Here is a 17,775-nt window from a genome sequence, read left to right on the forward strand (position 1 = left end):
ATTAAAAATGAACAAAAAATAAACAATATTAAATAAATACAAATATAAATCATCACAGTTACAATCGCAAATAGGAATATATTTACTTTGCTATCATGTACTAGTATTATTATTAACACCGTTAATAGCTGGGGTGTATAGAATATACATCCTCAGTAGTTCGATACCATGCGAGCGAGGTAGGATGTGATGAGATGATATATAAATATTATATATTGCCGCTTGTCCGGTCCAAAATAGGGCTGTTTGGGGGGGGGGTCCATTATATATCCCTTGCTTTCCTGTATGTTTAGACAAAAACATCCTTAATAAACATAAGCTTCCTACGTGAAGTAAATTATTAATAAGTCTTCTTTTTTGTTTATTTGCTTAAGCAGGCAATGTAATAACGCAAAAATCTAATAATATTTATTTAATAATTTGCAGTCTCCACTAGTTTTGCATAGATAGAAATTGTTACACAATAGCTACAACAGTGGTTCGGTATGTACATATCATGAATTTTCCAGATGCGGTTGTTATGGTAACGACCCAACATGCGCAATTTCTGCCGACGGGACATACACTTGTGCCAATTGTGTCGGTAATACAACGAGCACTCATTGTGATAAGTGTATTGATGAGCACTATCGCTCCTCCGTGAACGACCTCGTGTGTCCACATTCGCGTCAGTGCAACACAAATGGGAGAGCAAATGGCTTCTGTCAAGAGGTACTGTTTAAATATATTGTACTTGTTAAATGGTGCTCTGGAACAAAATACTGGTGCTCATAGTAATCACCTTGTCCGTCTGTTTGTCCGTCCGGCCGTCCGAGTCAACATACGGGTGTTTAGGTGGAAGGGAGTGTCCATTATGATGACTACATTAAATACACACATAAAAATAAACATCAGGTTTTGTTTGTATCTTTTTAAAAACACAAATTTTCCATGTTCACTTTTCAAACATTGAATACATCAAGTTCAAACTTCATACACTTACTCGCAATAACAATGTACTTTCTCTTGACAAGTAATGAAACTCCAACTTTCTCTTGACAAATAATGAAACTCCAACTTTCTCTTGACAAGTAATGAAACTCCAACTTTTTCTTGACAAGTTATGAAATTCCAACTTTCTTTTGACAAGTAATGAAATACCAACTTTCTCCTGACTAGTTATGAAATTCCAACTTTCTCCTGACTAGTCATGAAATTCCAACTTTCTCATGACTAGTTATGAAATTCCAACTTTCTCCTGACTAGTTATGAAATTCCAACTTTCTCCTGACTAGTTATGAAATTCCAACATCCTCTTGACAAGTCATGAAATACCAACTTTCTCCTGGCTAGTTATGAAATTCCAACTTTCTCCTGACTAGTTATGAAATTCCAACTTTCTCCTGACTAGTTATGAAATTCCAACTTTCTCTTGACTAGTTATGAAATTCCAACTTTCTCCTGACAAGTTATGAAATTCCAACTTTCTCCTGACTAGTTATGAAATACCAACTTTCTCCTGGCTAGTTATGAAATTCCAACTTTCTCCTGACTAGTTATGAAATTCCAACTTTCTCCTGACTAGTTATGAAATTCCAACTTTCTCCTGACTAGTTATGAAATTCCAACTTCCTCTTGACTAGTTATGAAATTCCAACTTTCTCCTGACAAGTTATGAAATTCCAATTTTCTCTTGACAAGTTATGAAATTCCAAATTTCTCCTGACTAGTTATGAAATTCCAACTTTCTCCTGACTAGTTATGAAATTCCAACTTTCTCCTGACTAGTTATGAAATTCCAACTTCCTCTTGACAAGTTATGAAATTCCAACTTTCTCCTGACAAGTTATGAAATACCAACTTTCTCTTGACAAGTTATGAAATTCCAACTTTCTCCTGACTAGTTATGAAATTCCAACTTTCTCCTGACTAGTTATGAAATTCCAACTTTCTCCTGACTAGTTATGAAATTCCAACTTCCTCTTGACAAGTTATGAAATACCAACTTTCTCCTGACTAGTTATGAAATACCAACTTTCTCCTGACTAGTTATGAAATTCCAACTTTCTCCTGACTAGTTATGAAATTCCAACTTTCTCCTGACTAGTTATGAAATTCCAACTTCCTCTTGACAAGTAATGAAATTCCAACTTTCTCCTGACAAGTAATGAAATTCCAACTTTCTCCTGACTAGTTATGAAATTCCAACTTTCTCCTGACTAGTTATGAAATTCCAACTTCCTCTTGACAAGTTATGAAATACCAACTTTCTCCTGACAAGTAATGAAATTCTAACTTCCTCTTGACTAGTTATGAAATACCAACTTTCTCCTGACTAGTTATGAAATTCCAACTTTCTCCTGACTAGTTATGAAATTCCAACTTTCTCCTGACTAGTTATGAAATACCAACTTTCTCTTGACAAGTTATGAAATTCCAACTTCCTCTTGACAAGTTATGAAATTCCAACTTTCTCCTGACTAGTTATGAAATTCCAACTTTCTCTTGACAAGTTATGAAATTCCAACTTTCTCCTGACAAGTTATGAAATACCAACTTTCTCCTGACTAGTTATGAAATACCAACTTTCTCCTGACAAGTTATGAAATTCCAACTTTCTCCTGACTAGTTATGAAATTCCAACTTTCTCCTGACTAGTTATGAAATTCCAACTTTCTCTTGACTAGTTATGAAATTCCAACTTTCTCCTGACAAGTTATGAAATTCCAACTTTCTCCTGACAAGTTATGAAATACCAACTTTCTCCTGACAAGTTATGAAATTCCAACTTTCTCCTGACTAGTTATGAAATTCCAACTTCCTCTTGACAAGTTATGAAATACCAACTTTCTCCTGACTAGTTATGAAATTCCAACTTTCTCCTGACTAGTTATGAAATTCCAACTTTCTCCTGACTAGTTATGAAATTCCAACTTCCTCTTGACAAGTTATGAAATTCCAACTTTCTCCTGACTAGTTATGAAATTCCAACTTTCTCCTGACTAGTTATGAAATTCCAACTTTCTCCTGACTAGTTATGAAATTCCAACTTTCTCCTGACTAGTTATGAAATTCCAACTTTCTCCTGACTAGTTATGAAATTCCAACTTCCTCTTGACAAGTTATGAAATTCCAACTTTCTCCTGTCAAGTTATGAAATTCCAACTTCCTCCTGACTAGTTATGAAATTCCAACTTTCTCCTGACTAGTTATGAAATTCCAACTTTCTCCTGACTAGTTATGAAATACCAACTTCCTCTTGACAAGTTATGAAATTCCAACTTTCTCCTGACTAGTTATGAAATTCCAACTTTCTCCTGACTAGTTATGAAATTCCAACTTTCTCCTGACTAGTTATGAAATACCAACTTCCTCTTGACAAGTAATGAAATTCCAACTTTCTCCTGACTAGTTATGAAATTCCAACTTTGTCCTGGCTAGTTATGAAATTCCAATTTTCTCTTGACAAGTTATGAAATTCCAACTTTCTCCTGACTAGTTATGAAATTCCAACTTTCTCCTGGCTAGTTATGAAATTCCAACTTTCTCCTGACAAGTTATGAAACTCCAACTTTCTCCTGACTAGTTATGAAATTCCAACTTCCTCTTGACAAGTTATGAAATTCCAACTTTCTCCTGACAAGTTATGAAATTCCAACTTTCTCCTGACTAGTTATGAAATACCAACTTTCTCCTGACTAGTTATGAAATTCCAACTTTCTCCTGACTAGTTATGAAATACCAACTTTCTCCTGACTAGTTATGAAATTCCAACTTCCTCTTGACTAGTTATGAAATTCCAACTTTCTCCTGACTAGTTATGAAATACCAACTTTCTCCTGACTAGTTATGAAATACCAACTTTCTCCTGACTAGTTATGAAATTCCAACTTTCTCCTGACTAGTTATGAAATTCCAACTTTCTCCTGACTAGTTATGAAATTCCAACTTCCTCTTGACAAGTTATGAAATACCAACTTTCTCCTGACAAGTAATGAAATTCTAACTTCCTCTTGACTAGTTATGAAATACCAACTTTCTCCTGACTAGTTATGAAATTCCAACTTTCTCCTGACTAGTTATGAAATTCCAACTTTCTCCTGACTAGTTATGAAATACCAACTTTCTCTTGACAAGTTATGAAATTCCAACTTCCTCTTGACAAGTTATGAAATTCCAACTTTCTCCTGACTAGTTATGAAATTCCAACTTTCTCTTGACAAGTTATGAAATTCCAACTTTCTCCTGACAAGTTATGAAATACCAACTTTCTCCTGACTAGTTATGAAATACCAACTTTCTCCTGACAAGTTATGAAATTCCAACTTTCTCCTGACTAGTTATGAAATTCCAACTTTCTCCTGACTAGTTATGAAATTCCAACTTTCTCTTGACTAGTTATGAAATTCCAACTTTCTCCTGACAAGTTATGAAATTCCAACTTTCTCCTGACAAGTTTGAAATACCAACTTTCTCCTGACAAGTTATGAAATTCCAACTTTCTCCTGACTAGTTATGAAATTCCAACTTCCTCTTGACAAGTTATGAAATACCAACTTTCTCCTGACTAGTTATGAAATTCCAACTTTCTCCTGACTAGTTATGAAATTCCAACTTTCTCCTGACTAGTTATGAAATTCCAACTTCCTCTTGACAAGTTATGAAATTCCAACTTTCTCCTGACTAGTTATGAAATTCCAACTTTCTCCTGACTAGTTATGAAATTCCAACTTTCTCCTGACTAGTTATGAAATTCCAACTTTCTCCTGACTAGTTATGAAATTCCAACTTTCTCCTGACTAGTTATGAAATTCCAACTTCCTCTTGACAAGTTATGAAATTCCAACTTTCTCCTGTCAAGTTATGAAATTCCAACTTCCTCCTGACTAGTTATGAAATTCCAACTTTCTCCTGACTAGTTATGAAATTCCAACTTTCTCCTGACTAGTTATGAAATACCAACTTCCTCTTGACAAGTTATGAAATTCCAACTTTCTCCTGACTAGTTATGAAATTCCAACTTTCTCCTGACTAGTTATGAAATTCCAACTTTCTCCTGACTAGTTATGAAATACCAACTTCCTCTTGACAAGTAATGAAATTCCAACTTTCTCCTGACTAGTTATGAAATTCCAACTTTGTCCTGGCTAGTTATGAAATTCCAACTTTCTCTTGACAAGTTATGAAATTCCAACTTTCTCCTGACTAGTTATGAAATTCCAACTTTCTCCTGGCTAGTTATGAAATTCCAACTTTCTCCTGACAAGTTATGAAACTCCAACTTTCTCCTGACTAGTTATGAAATTCCAACTTCCTCTTGACAAGTTATGAAATTCCAACTTTCTCCTGACAAGTTATGAAATTCCAACTTTCTCCTGACTAGTTATGAAATACCAACTTTCTCCTGACTAGTTATGAAATTCCAACTTTCTCCTGACTAGTTATGAAATACCAACTTTCTCCTGACTAGTTATGAAATTCCAACTTCCTCTTGACTAGTTATGAAATTCCAACTTTCTCCTGACTAGTTATGAAATACCAACTTTCTCCTGACTAGTTATGAAATACCAACTTCCTCTTGACTAGTTATGAAATTCCAACTTTCTCCTGACTAGTTATGAAATTCCAACTTTCTCCTGACTAGTTATGAAATACCAACTTTCTCCTGACTAGTTATGAAATTCCAACTTTCTCTTGACTAGTTATGAAATTCCAACTTTCTCCTGACAAGTTATGAAATTCCAACTTTCTCCTGACAAGTTATGAAATACCAACTTTCTCCTGACAAGTTATGAAATTCCAACTTTCTCCTGACTAGTTATGAAATTCCAACTTCCTCTTGACAAGTTATGAAATACCAACTTTCTCCTGACTAGTTATGAAATTCCAACTTTCTCCTGACTAGTTATGAAACTCCAACTTTCTCCTGACTAGTTATGAAATTCCAACTTCCTCTTGACAAGTTATGAAATTCCAACTTTCTCCTGACTAGTTATGAAATTCCAACTTTCTCCTGACTAGTTATGAAATTCCAACTTTCTCCTGACTAGTTATGAAATTCCAACTTTCTCCTGACTAGTTATGAAATTCCAACTTTCTCCTGACTAGTTATGAAATTCCAACTTCCTCTTGACAAGTTATGAAATTCCAACTTTCTCCTGTCAAGTTATGAAATTCCAACTTCCTCCTGACTAGTTATGAAATTCCAACTTTCTCCTGACTAGTTATGAAATTCCAACTTTCTCCTGACTAGTTATGAAATACCAACTTCCTCTTGACAAGTTATGAAATTCCAACTTTCTCCTGACTAGTTATGAAATTCCAACTTTCTCCTGACTAGTTATGAAATTCCAACTTTCTCCTGACTAGTTATGAAATACCAACTTCCTCTTGACAAGTAATGAAATTCCAACTTTCTCCTGACTAGTTATGAAATTCCAACTTTGTCCTGGCTAGTTATGAAATTCCAACTTTCTCTTGACAAGTTATGAAATTCCAACTTTCTCCTGACTAGTTATGAAATTCCAACTTTCTCCTGGCTAGTTATGAAATTCCAACTTTCTCCTGACAAGTTATGAAACTCCAACTTTCTCCTGACTAGTTATGAAATTCCAACTTCCTCTTGACAAGTTATGAAATTCCAACTTTCTCCTGACAAGTTATGAAATTCCAACTTTCTCCTGACTAGTTATGAAATACCAACTTTCTCCTGACTAGTTATGAAATTCCAACTTTCTCCTGACTAGTTATGAAATACCAACTTTCTCCTGACTAGTTATGAAATTCCAACTTCCTCTTGACTAGTTATGAAATTCCAACTTTCTCCTGACTAGTTATGAAATACCAACTTTCTCCTGACTAGTTATGAAATACCAACTTCCTCTTGACTAGTTATGAAATTCCAACTTTCTCCTGACTAGTTATGAAATTCCAACTTTCTCCTGACTAGTTATGAAATACCAACTTTCTCCTGACTAGTTATGAAATTCCAACTTCCTCTTGACTAGTCATGAAATTCCAACTTTCTCCTGACTAGTTATGAAATACCAACTTTCTCCTGACTAGTTATGAAATACCAACTTCCTCTTGACTAGTTATGAAATTCCAACTTTCTCCTGACTAGTTATGAAATTCCAACTCTTTTCTGACTAGTTATGAATTTCCAACTTAAATATTGTAAGAGCTATGACCCATTGTCGCTTTTTTTTAAAGAAATACATATTTTCATGTTTTTCTTACCAACTCTACAACAAAACCGCAAAAACTCAAATCCGTTGCAATCCGCTCTTTTTAAGTAAGAAATATGATTCCGATATTAATTTTGTATGATTAATAGCCCTTGAAACTATTAAAATAACACATGTTTTCTTTTTGTTTCGTTATTACAAATAAACTACTAAAGAATATAAACTTCGAATTGCAAACTACTGAATCACAGTAACACAGTAACGATATTTGCTTTTATGACAAGCTATATAACACAAAATTTTCGTACTCAATGCCCTTTGTAACTTATAAAGATAAATCGAGAAGTTATGAAAATAAATTAATTGAATGAAACTTGAAACATAGATTAAAAGGCTATGTAGCATTATTGGAAATATGAAAACCACAAATCCAATATGAATAATTATGTGCATAGTGATTAGTGGATGCCACTAACTTGAATGAAATATGTTTGTTGATAATCTCCCTTTGCTTAAAATACCTTTGTTAAATAGTTTTACATTGTTTGGTTATTGTATATCACAACATATCATAAAAATAAAACAGGCATTGCTCATATTTCCATGGTATTTCCCCCACTTGGCTTTTATCATGCCCTCAAACTACCCCCTATTCAAATTTGCTATCATCCGTGGCCTTTGTAATATCCTGTGATGGCTCTAGTTGTGAATTCAGACATTTATTTCCTTGTTCTGTGGCGGTCTTTTTAAAAATGCATGTAATATTGTAGGTTGGCGGAGCATGCACCTGTAAATCAAATGTCGAGGGCCACCTTTGCGACAAATGTAAACACAACACCGTCAATCTAGGTTCTAGTTCATCATCGGGATGTACAAGCTGTCTATGTGATCCGATGGGAATTGTCCAATGTAACGATGACATGACCTGTCAATTGCAAGCCGAACGTTCAGGGTACGAATTGCTCGCAATGCATGGACACTTTCTACGACATAACCAATGTTGGCTGTATGGCATGTGCATGTAACATCGACGGAGTTGATAATAGAAATATGTCTTGCGACTTTACAACTGGGCAATGCAAATGCAAAAATAATAATGTACAAGGTGAATGTCTCATAATGTATTCTACTTCTACTACACACATTCTTGGGTTTTATCATTGCATGTTCTGGACCGTTTCGTTATATGTCATCTTCATCACAGGGACAGGGTACGTTGTTATGCCACAACCATATGACCACCCCCCCCCAAAAAAAAAAAAAATAATAAAAAAATAAATAAATAAATAAATAAATAAATAAATAAATAAATAAATAAATAAATAAATAAATAAATAAATAAATAAATAAATAAATAAATAAATAAAATAAATGAAATAATAAATAAATAAATAAATAAATAAATAAATAAATAAATAAATAAATAAATAAATAAATAAATAAATAAATAAATAAAATAAATGAAATAATAAAATAATATATAAAATAAAATAAATACATTGATTAAAATAAATAAATACTCCCAAGCTTATTAATAATGATGGGAAGACTGTTGCTAGTAATAACTAACAAGAATTATATTTTTATACTATTATTCTATAATATATCAATAATCTACAAAGATTATAGAAAAAAAGTATAAACAAATATAATTCTACTTATTACTAGTAACAGTCCCCCACAATTAACAGTCCCCCCACAATTATTAACAAACCTGGGAATACTGATTGTTTTTTTTTTAAATTTTATTGAATTTTTTTTATTTATTGATTTTTTCTGTGGGGCGTGGTCATAGGGGTTTGACATAACAACGCACCATGCCCTTATGATATTCATAGATATAACACTTCCTTCTTTGATATTTTTGATCTTATTTATGATTTCTTACATGTTTTAAATATTCATGTTCTGTTAGTGTAAAAATATAAAAAATGTATTTTCTTAAGTGAATAGTGTAGTAAGGATTAACTATGAATTCACAAAGCCGTCGCGAATGTTTTTCAGGTCGACGTTGCGATGAATGCAAGGAAACATTTTATAATCTCACATCCGGTTGTGGATATAGATGTAATTGTGATCCATTTGGAACCCTAAATGCAAGTGCTGTGTGTGCAATACCTTCCGGTCAATGTCCGTGTACTGGGGAATATAGTGACAACAGAAAATGCGTAAGTTTCATTATTTCTAACCCTAACCCTAACCCTAACCCTAACAATCGTTGTTAAAACACATTATGCTGACCAAAATTCTGTTCGATGGAAGTGACCAGCTAGCTTCTTTTATGACACGTGTTGACTAACTTGAACTGCTTATTCCTATTTGAGTTCTAGTACCGAAATAACAAGTCAACGAATAAGCATTCGAACATGTGAAGAACAAGCCTCACTTGTATAATATACACTCAATAATATATTGTGTAACTTTATCTCATAAACTGAGCTGTTAAAACAACAGGAGCCCAAGGTGACAAGCGTGGAACCAATGTATGGACCAGAGGCTGGAGGTACACATTTATAAACCGCGTAAGAATTATTTGCGAATAGCTTTAATTTCATCAAAGGCTGTTAAAACCCAAACAGCATTACATTTCCTACAAAACGTGACCCGTACCATGGGTGTACAGGAAAGAGTACATTTCCGTATATCCCTAGTGTACGGGAATTGTTACTTTTCCGTACATCCATAATATACGGGAATTGTACGCGTCCGTATATTCATCGTGTACGGGAATGGTATAATCCCGTACTCTCAAGTGTACGGAAGAACATAAATTCCCGTACTTTCAAAATTACGGAGACCGTAAATGCCCGTACACTCTCAAGATATACGGAGATGTACGATGCCGTAAATCCATCAAAATAGTATAAGTACTATTCGTCAATCAACTCAGTATTGTCCAATTTATTTATTTGTTATCATTCAGACCTCTTTTTGATTTCATCAAAAGCTTTCGAAACCCATTAAAGCATTAAACTTTCTACAAAGGTGATTGTTACTGCCACCTTCCTGTTTTTCTACGTAAGAGTGATTTGTATTTGGTATAAATGTCATTCATATCATATATGCTATCAAATTAAACACCCAAAGACCTAAATTTATTATAGAATTCATTTTTTATTATAACAAAGATGTACGGGTTAGTACACGCCCGTACATCGAAACCCGTATACTTAAGATGTGCGACTTTTATGAATATACGGGTCTGGGCACACATGTATATTCAACAACCCGTACACTTACCGTACACGTTGGATGTACGAGTTTTAGTACATTCTCGTATATTAAACCATTTTCTGCAGAAAATGTGAGTAAACAAAAACATGTAAAATTTACTTAATCAAATCTTGGAAACTCAATTTTTTTACCTTAGAAGATGGCAAAACAGGTAAACCTCGTTTCCGCAAAACACACTACGCTTGGGTCAGGATGAACCCATCTTACACTCTCGGCCATTGAATATACTTATAATCTTTCCAATTTATAAGTAGAATCTGAGTGATTTGATTGGCCTGTTAAAGTAGCCAATACAATCAAACTGAGACAGCTTTTTTCGTACCTACCATACCTATCCGTTCACAATCAAACTAAACAGGCTAGTTTCGTACTTACCATACCGCCACAATCAAACTGAGACAGCTGCTTTTGTACTTACCATACCGCCACAATCAAACTGAGACAGCTGCTTTTGTACTTACCATACCGCCGCAATCAAACTGAGACAGCTGCTTTTGTACTTACCATACCGCCACAATCAAACTGAGACAGCTACTTTTGTACTTACCATACCGCCACAATCAAACTGAGACAGCTGCTTTTGTACTTACCATACCGCCACAATCAAACTGAGACAGCTGCTTTTGTACTTACCATACCGCCACAATCAAACTGAGACAGCTGCTTTTGTACTTACCATACCGCCACAATCAAACTGAGACAGCTGCTTTTGTACTTACCATACCGCCACAATCAAACTGAGACAGCTGCTTTTGTACTTACCATACCGCCGCAATCAAACTGAGACATCTGCTTTTGTACTTACCATACCGCCACAATCAAACTGAGACATCTGCTTTTGTACTTACCATACCGCCGCAATCAAACTGAGACAGCTGCTTTTGTACTTACCATACCGCCACAATCAAACTGAGACAGCTGCTTTTGTACTTACCATACCGCCACAATCAAACTGAGACAGCGGCTTTTGTACTTACCATACCGCCGCAATCAAACTGAGACAGCTGCTTTTGTACTTACCATACCGCCAGAATAAAACTGAGATAGCACCTTTTGTACTTACCATACCGCCAGAATAAAAATGAGACAGCTAGTTTCGATGGCCCACAAAAATCTACTACCATTCGAGCATGGAATGAGCCTCAAAATATTTACTACCATTCAAGCATGGATTTATACCTCAATTATACTACTACCATTTAAGAATGGACTTAAGCTTCAGGCTATTCTAGTAACATTCGAGCACGGAATTAAGCCTCATGCTATACTTCTTCCTTTCAAGCATGGAATTGAGTCTTGTATGCTTTACTACTACCATACAAGCATGGAATTGAGCCTCATCTTACCTCGTACTACTACTATTCTAGCATTGAATTGAACCTCATGTTATATTACCTTCTTTCAAGCATAAAATTGAGCCATTTAAGTATGGAATTGAGACTAACACTATACTACTTGCATCCAAGAATAGAACTGAGCCTCACACTATACTACTATTCTAGCATTGAACTGAACCTCATGCTATACTACCTTTATTCAAGCATAGAATTGACGAGCCTTTCAAGAATTGAATTGAGCCATTCAAGTATGGAATAGAGACTCACACTATTTGCATCCAAGATACTACTACCATTCGAGCATGAAATTAGTTTAAACGTTTTTTATTTTACAACGATTGTAAAGGAAGTTATTATATCATTCATGGTTAGTCATACCATATACTATCTGAGCATGGAATCAAGCCCCACGCTATACTTATAATATCTGAGCATGGAATCAAGCCGCACGCTATACTTATAATATCTGAGCATGGAATCAAGCCCTTTCGCTATACTTATAATATCTGAGCATGGAATCAAGCCTCACGCTATACTTATACTATCTGAGCATGGAATCAAGCTTCACGCTATACTTAAACTATCTGGGCATGGAATCAAGCCCCATGCTGTACTTAAACTATCTGAGCATGGAATCAAGCCCCACGCTTTACTTATAATATCTGAGCATGGAATCGAGTCTCACGCTGTACTTATACTATCTGAGCATGGAATCGAGTCTCACGCTGTACTTATACTATCTGAGCATGGTATCGAATCTCACGCTGTACTTATACTATCTGAGCATGGTATCGAGTCTCACGCTGTACTTATACTATCTGAGCATGGAATCAAGCCTCACGCTATACTTATACTATCTGAGCATGGAATCGAGCCTCACGCTATACTTATACTATCTGAGCATGGAATCGAGTCTCACGCTATACTTATACTATCTGAGCATGGAATCGAGTCTCACGCTATACTTATACTATCACGCTATACTTGTACTATCTGAGCATGGAATCGAGTCTCACGCTATACTTATACTATCTGAGCATGGAATCGAGCCTCACGCTATACTTATACTATCTGAGCATGGAATCGAGTCTCACGCTGTACTTATACTATCTGAGCATGGAATCGAGTCTCACGCTATACTTATACTATCTGAGCATGGAATCAAGCCTCACGCTATACTTATACTATCTGAGCATGGAATCAAGCCTCACGCTATACTTATACTATCTGAGCATGGAATCAAGCCTCACGCTATACTTTTACTATCTGAGCATGAAATTGAGTCTCACGCTATACTTATACTATCTGAGCATGAAATCGAGTCTCACGCTATACTTATACTATCTGAGCATAGAATCGAGTCTCACGCTATACTTATACTATCTGAGCATGGAATCAAGCCTCACGCTATACTTATACTATCTGAGCATGGAATCAAACCTCACGCTATACTTATACTATCTGAGCATGGAATCAAGCCTCACGCTATACCTATACTATCTGACCATGGAATTGAGTCTCACGCTGTACAAGTAGTATTCAAGCATACTTTTTAAACTCAAGCTTTACTCTTACCGTTCAAGAATGGATTGAGTCTACCAATCACGTATGGAATCGAGCCTCACGCTCGACAGCTACTTTCCGGTAAAGTATTAAACCTCATGCTATACTTCTACCATTCAAGTATTGAAATCCACTTGTCTAATTTGTGTGAAATCACAAACAAATAAACAAAAAAGACTTGAAAGGTATATACGATATTAGGAACATAGAAGGCAACTATTGCTCATATAATCGAAACATCGAAACATATGTCTCTACATATGCCCACAATCTGAATTTGCGCTCAATATAATATATTCGTATTTATTTTATCGAGTTTGAATAAAGTGATCGTTTTATCCTACCAAGTAACATGTTTATTTATTTTAATTTAATGACCCATTATATTTCTCCATTTCAGACATGCGCATGGTGTGTATGTCTGAGCGGGAGAAGAAGCGCGCCCTCGAGAAGCAGGTCAAGTCACTTCAGCTTCTGATGTTGCTGCTACTCCGGGAAAACATCGCCTTCCTCGAGACCCTACTACAGCTGCTGCACCACACCGCCATGTGTCTGGAGAACAGGATGTCCGCCGCATCAACATTTATGCATAAAGATAATTCGGTGCCTGTGTAGTCTATCTTAATGGTTTTGTGACGTGGTGTGGTTTTGTGACGAGGTGTGGTTTTGTGACGTGGTATGGTTTTGTGACGTGGTGTGGTTTTGTGACGTGGTATGGTTTTGTGACGTGGTGTGGAATTGAGACGAGGTGTGGTTTTGTGACGTGGTATGGTTTTGTGACGTGGTGTGGTTTTGTGACATGGTGTGGTTTTGCGACGTGGTGTGGTTTTGTGACGTGGTATGGTTTTGTGACGTGGTATGGTTTTATGACGTGGTGTGGTTTTGTGACGTGGTGTGATTTTGTGACGTGGCGTGGATTTGTGACGTGGTGTTGTTTTGTGACGTGGTATGGTTTTGTGACGTGGTGTGGTTTTGTGACATGGTGTGGTTTTGTGACGTGGTGTGGTTTAGTGACATGGTATGGTTTTGTGACGTGGTGTGGTTTTGTGACATGGTGTGGTTTTGTGACGGTGTGGTTTTGTGACGTGATATGGTTTTGTGACGTGGTATGGTTTTATGACGTGGTGTGGTTTTGTGGTTTTGTGACGTGGTGTGGTCTTGTGAAGTGGTGTGGATTTGAGACGGGGTGTGGTTTTGTGACGTTGTGTGGTTTTGTGACATGGTATGATTTTGTGACGAGGTATGGTTTTGTGACGTGGTATGGTTTTATGCCATGGTGTGGTTTTGTGGTTTTGTGACGTGGTGTGGTTTTGTGACTTGGTGTGGTTTTGTGACGTGGTATAGTTTTGTTACGTTGTGTGGTTTTGTGACGTGGTGTGGTTTTGTGACGTTGTGTGGTTTTGTGACATGGTGTGGTTTTATGACGTGGTGTGCTTTTGTGACGTGGTGTGGTTTTGTGACATGGTGTGGTTTTGTGACGTGGTGTTGTTCTGTGAAGTAGAGTTGTTTTGTTACGTGGTGTGTTCTCATTAAACGTCTGTTGGGCCTAACATTTTGCCTTCAAATAGGGTCTTCGTTTAATGTTTGTTCACGTGGCTTTCACTGGGTCACACTGGTTACTGTCATTGCTTTAGGAATGCAAGTATTCTTATATAAAACTTTTATTTACACGAAAAGAACAATTAATTTGAAACTACAGTAAAAAGCCCCGTAGACAGGCATTGAACGAAGAACCTATAAAAGGCCCAGTACTAAAGCCCAGCACACATTAAAACGATCCTGTTAAAGCCCAAATGTTTCAGTCAAACATACATTTAATGAATACCCTGATTTAGGCCAATTGTCAGTCAAACATACATTTAATGAATACCCTAATTTAGGCCAATTGTAAGGCCCTGTATACATTTAATGATGACCCTGTTAAAGGCCAAGTGTTTAGGCCCAACATGCATTTCATGAAGACCCTGTTAAAGGCCAAATGTTTAGGCCTAACATGCCTTTAATGAATATCCCGTTTGAGGCCAAATGTGAGGCCCAACAAACACATAAAGAAGACCCTGTTTCAGACCAAATGTTAGACAGAATAAACATTTAACGAAGATCCTGTGACAGGCCAGATGGTAAGGCCCAAGATAATTAAACAAAGACCATGTTAAAGGCCCAGTATTATTAGAGCCAAACACACATTTAACAAATACCCTGTTAAAGGCCAAATGTTTAGGCCCAACGGACGTTTAACGAAAACCCTTTTAAAGGCCAAATATTATGTCGAATAAATATTTAATGAAGATCCTGTTAAAGGCCAAATGGCAAGGCCCAACATAATTTAACAAATACCATGTTAAATGCCCAGTGGCCCAATAGTAAGGCCAAACAAGCATTTAACGACGACCTAGTTAAAAGGCCCAATGTTAAGGGATTTCGAGAGACACACCACGCGACGCACGCATTTACAAAATATATCAAAATCCATAATATTGTTGGTAGGTGAAATATTTTGAAGCATTCAATGGTCATGGCTTTTACTCAAACAAGTAAATTTCATATCAAGCGCATAATCTTTCGCCGATTGATCGACTTCACACAACAAAGCAACCGACTGCCGACATCAATAAACATCAAAGATACTGACTGCTGACAGCAGCAAGTTAATGTTTACGTTTCCGTATCACTTGGAATTAACAACTGGAACGTCGAGCTCAAATACCAAAGTAAAGGATCCATACATGTACAGTTTACACTATTTGTACATCAACCGACCCGTAGCTTTGAATAGCGCTCGCAAGACCAGCGCACTGACCGAGCTATTTGAAGAGTTTGCCGCATCTTCGATTGATCACGACATTGCAGTAGTGCTTTGTTTAATCAACATGTCATATATGTAATTGGTAGATATTTTCTAATGCCATCGTCAAATGACATGAGTTATGAACAGTTTACTGCGGCTGTAGTGATCGATGCTGTATTGATAGATATATATGTATAAGATTTATTTACAAATATCCAGTAGGTCATGGTCAAGGCGGACAAAGAAAATACAATACAATATTTCTAGATGATTTAATGCATATATATTACTAAAAAGAATGAACCAATAATAAGCATTTATATTGAATGAACATATGCTACAACTGTACATAGGAATATGGCTTCCACGGCAACTTTAACACAATTGGCTCCGTCACGTTCACTTAGACGTTTGTTTCTATGTTTCGTCCACATGTTAAATGTACTGTTTAAGGTTTCCGACCCACAAATATGTGAATTTTATATTACTGCTGACCAGACATCATTGCAAAGGGTCTTGTGTTCAGTATATTTTCTAATAAAAATAATAAAGCAAACTTGCATTTTTTTTACCTTTTTGAAAATTGCAAAATATGTAGTTAACGTCCAATTCTAGTTCAAATAAAAAGAAATTATACAAACTGTACTGGCTTTATGTATGATTGATTGATTGATTTTACATACTAGTCATCAGTAAGGGAATCCTTTTAAAATGATAAGTATTAACATTAAGGTAAATTTCGCAACAACGGGGTTATTTGTGGGTTGAGTTCCTTAAATGCGAGAATTATAGATCATAAACAATTATTTGTCCAGGAAATAAGGTGATTTGGGGACAACGTTTGAAATACGATTCTCCACCGCAAAATGCCATTATTTTATACTAATAATTTTAGCTGGGTTGTGAGGAAAGATGTAATCTAGAATATAAGTCTCTTGTGTATTTGGCTGTGTAGAAACAAGTACAAGATTGTTCGTTCTTCTGGTGGGTCATGGACACAGACAGACGGACAGACAAACATACTAAGGCTTATTGTTTACGAAGTCGTTTTGGCAATTTATGCTTTATCAAAATAGTTATAGTACAATGAAAACTACAGGGACAAGTCCAGTAGTCGAACATTCAAAAATAAACCCTGTTCAGAGGCACAAGGCAAGGGCCCATAAAACTCCTTGGGGCATTTTTTATTAATTGGTTAACGGATTTTTTGGAAAAAATGTTGGACGGGTGTTGCGAAAAAACCCCAAAGGAATTCAGGTTGTAAGTTACTAAATTTTTTACAATGCGTTTATTTTTCGTAGCGATTGTGGGGGAACCCAAAACAAAAAGATCAAAATATCATTAATTAATAGCAGCAATTACATCGCTTACTGTTAAGTTTACATTTATTACCAAAAAACTTTTGTTAAAATGCAGATGGTATGTTGAAAATGAGAATATTTTTTTTGTATGATCTCAGCTCAATTGAGGCCGCCATTTTGAAAACAATTTTTAAAACTGCATCCTTATGTTGCAAAGGAACAGGCAACAGGTTTTACATCATTTCATGTGCGCAGAAACAAAAATCTGACTTTCTTTTTCCAATATTTAAAAATTATTTTTTTTACTAAAAATAAATAATTGGGCTGCGGTTCCGTTAACCAATTTAACAAAAAAAGAAGGCCTTATTGAAGTAAGCTGACATTTC

General features: G+C 35.8%; 1 protein-coding gene across 2 annotated transcripts in view; it reads left to right on the forward strand.

Moving 5' to 3' along the window:
- The window catches only part of LOC128211153 (usherin-like), a 29,909-nt gene extending 13,301 nt beyond the window's left edge, over positions 1–16,608 (forward strand). For both annotated transcript variants that reach the window (XM_052915605.1, XM_052915606.1), the window contains 4 exons: positions 510–711; positions 7,937–8,271; positions 9,171–9,334; positions 13,701–16,608. In XM_052915605.1, the coding sequence (XP_052771565.1) occupies positions 510–711; positions 7,937–8,191 (457 nt within the window). In that variant the 3' untranslated portion in view covers positions 8,192–8,271; positions 9,171–9,334; positions 13,701–16,608. The remainder of the gene's footprint in view (positions 1–509; positions 712–7,936; positions 8,272–9,170; positions 9,335–13,700) is intronic.
- Positions 16,609–17,775: the final 1,167 nt, after the last annotated feature.

Source organism: Mya arenaria, chromosome 12 (genome assembly GCF_026914265.1).
Source record: "Mya arenaria isolate MELC-2E11 chromosome 12, ASM2691426v1".
NCBI classification, from domain to species: Eukaryota; Metazoa; Mollusca; class Bivalvia; order Myida; family Myidae; genus Mya; species Mya arenaria.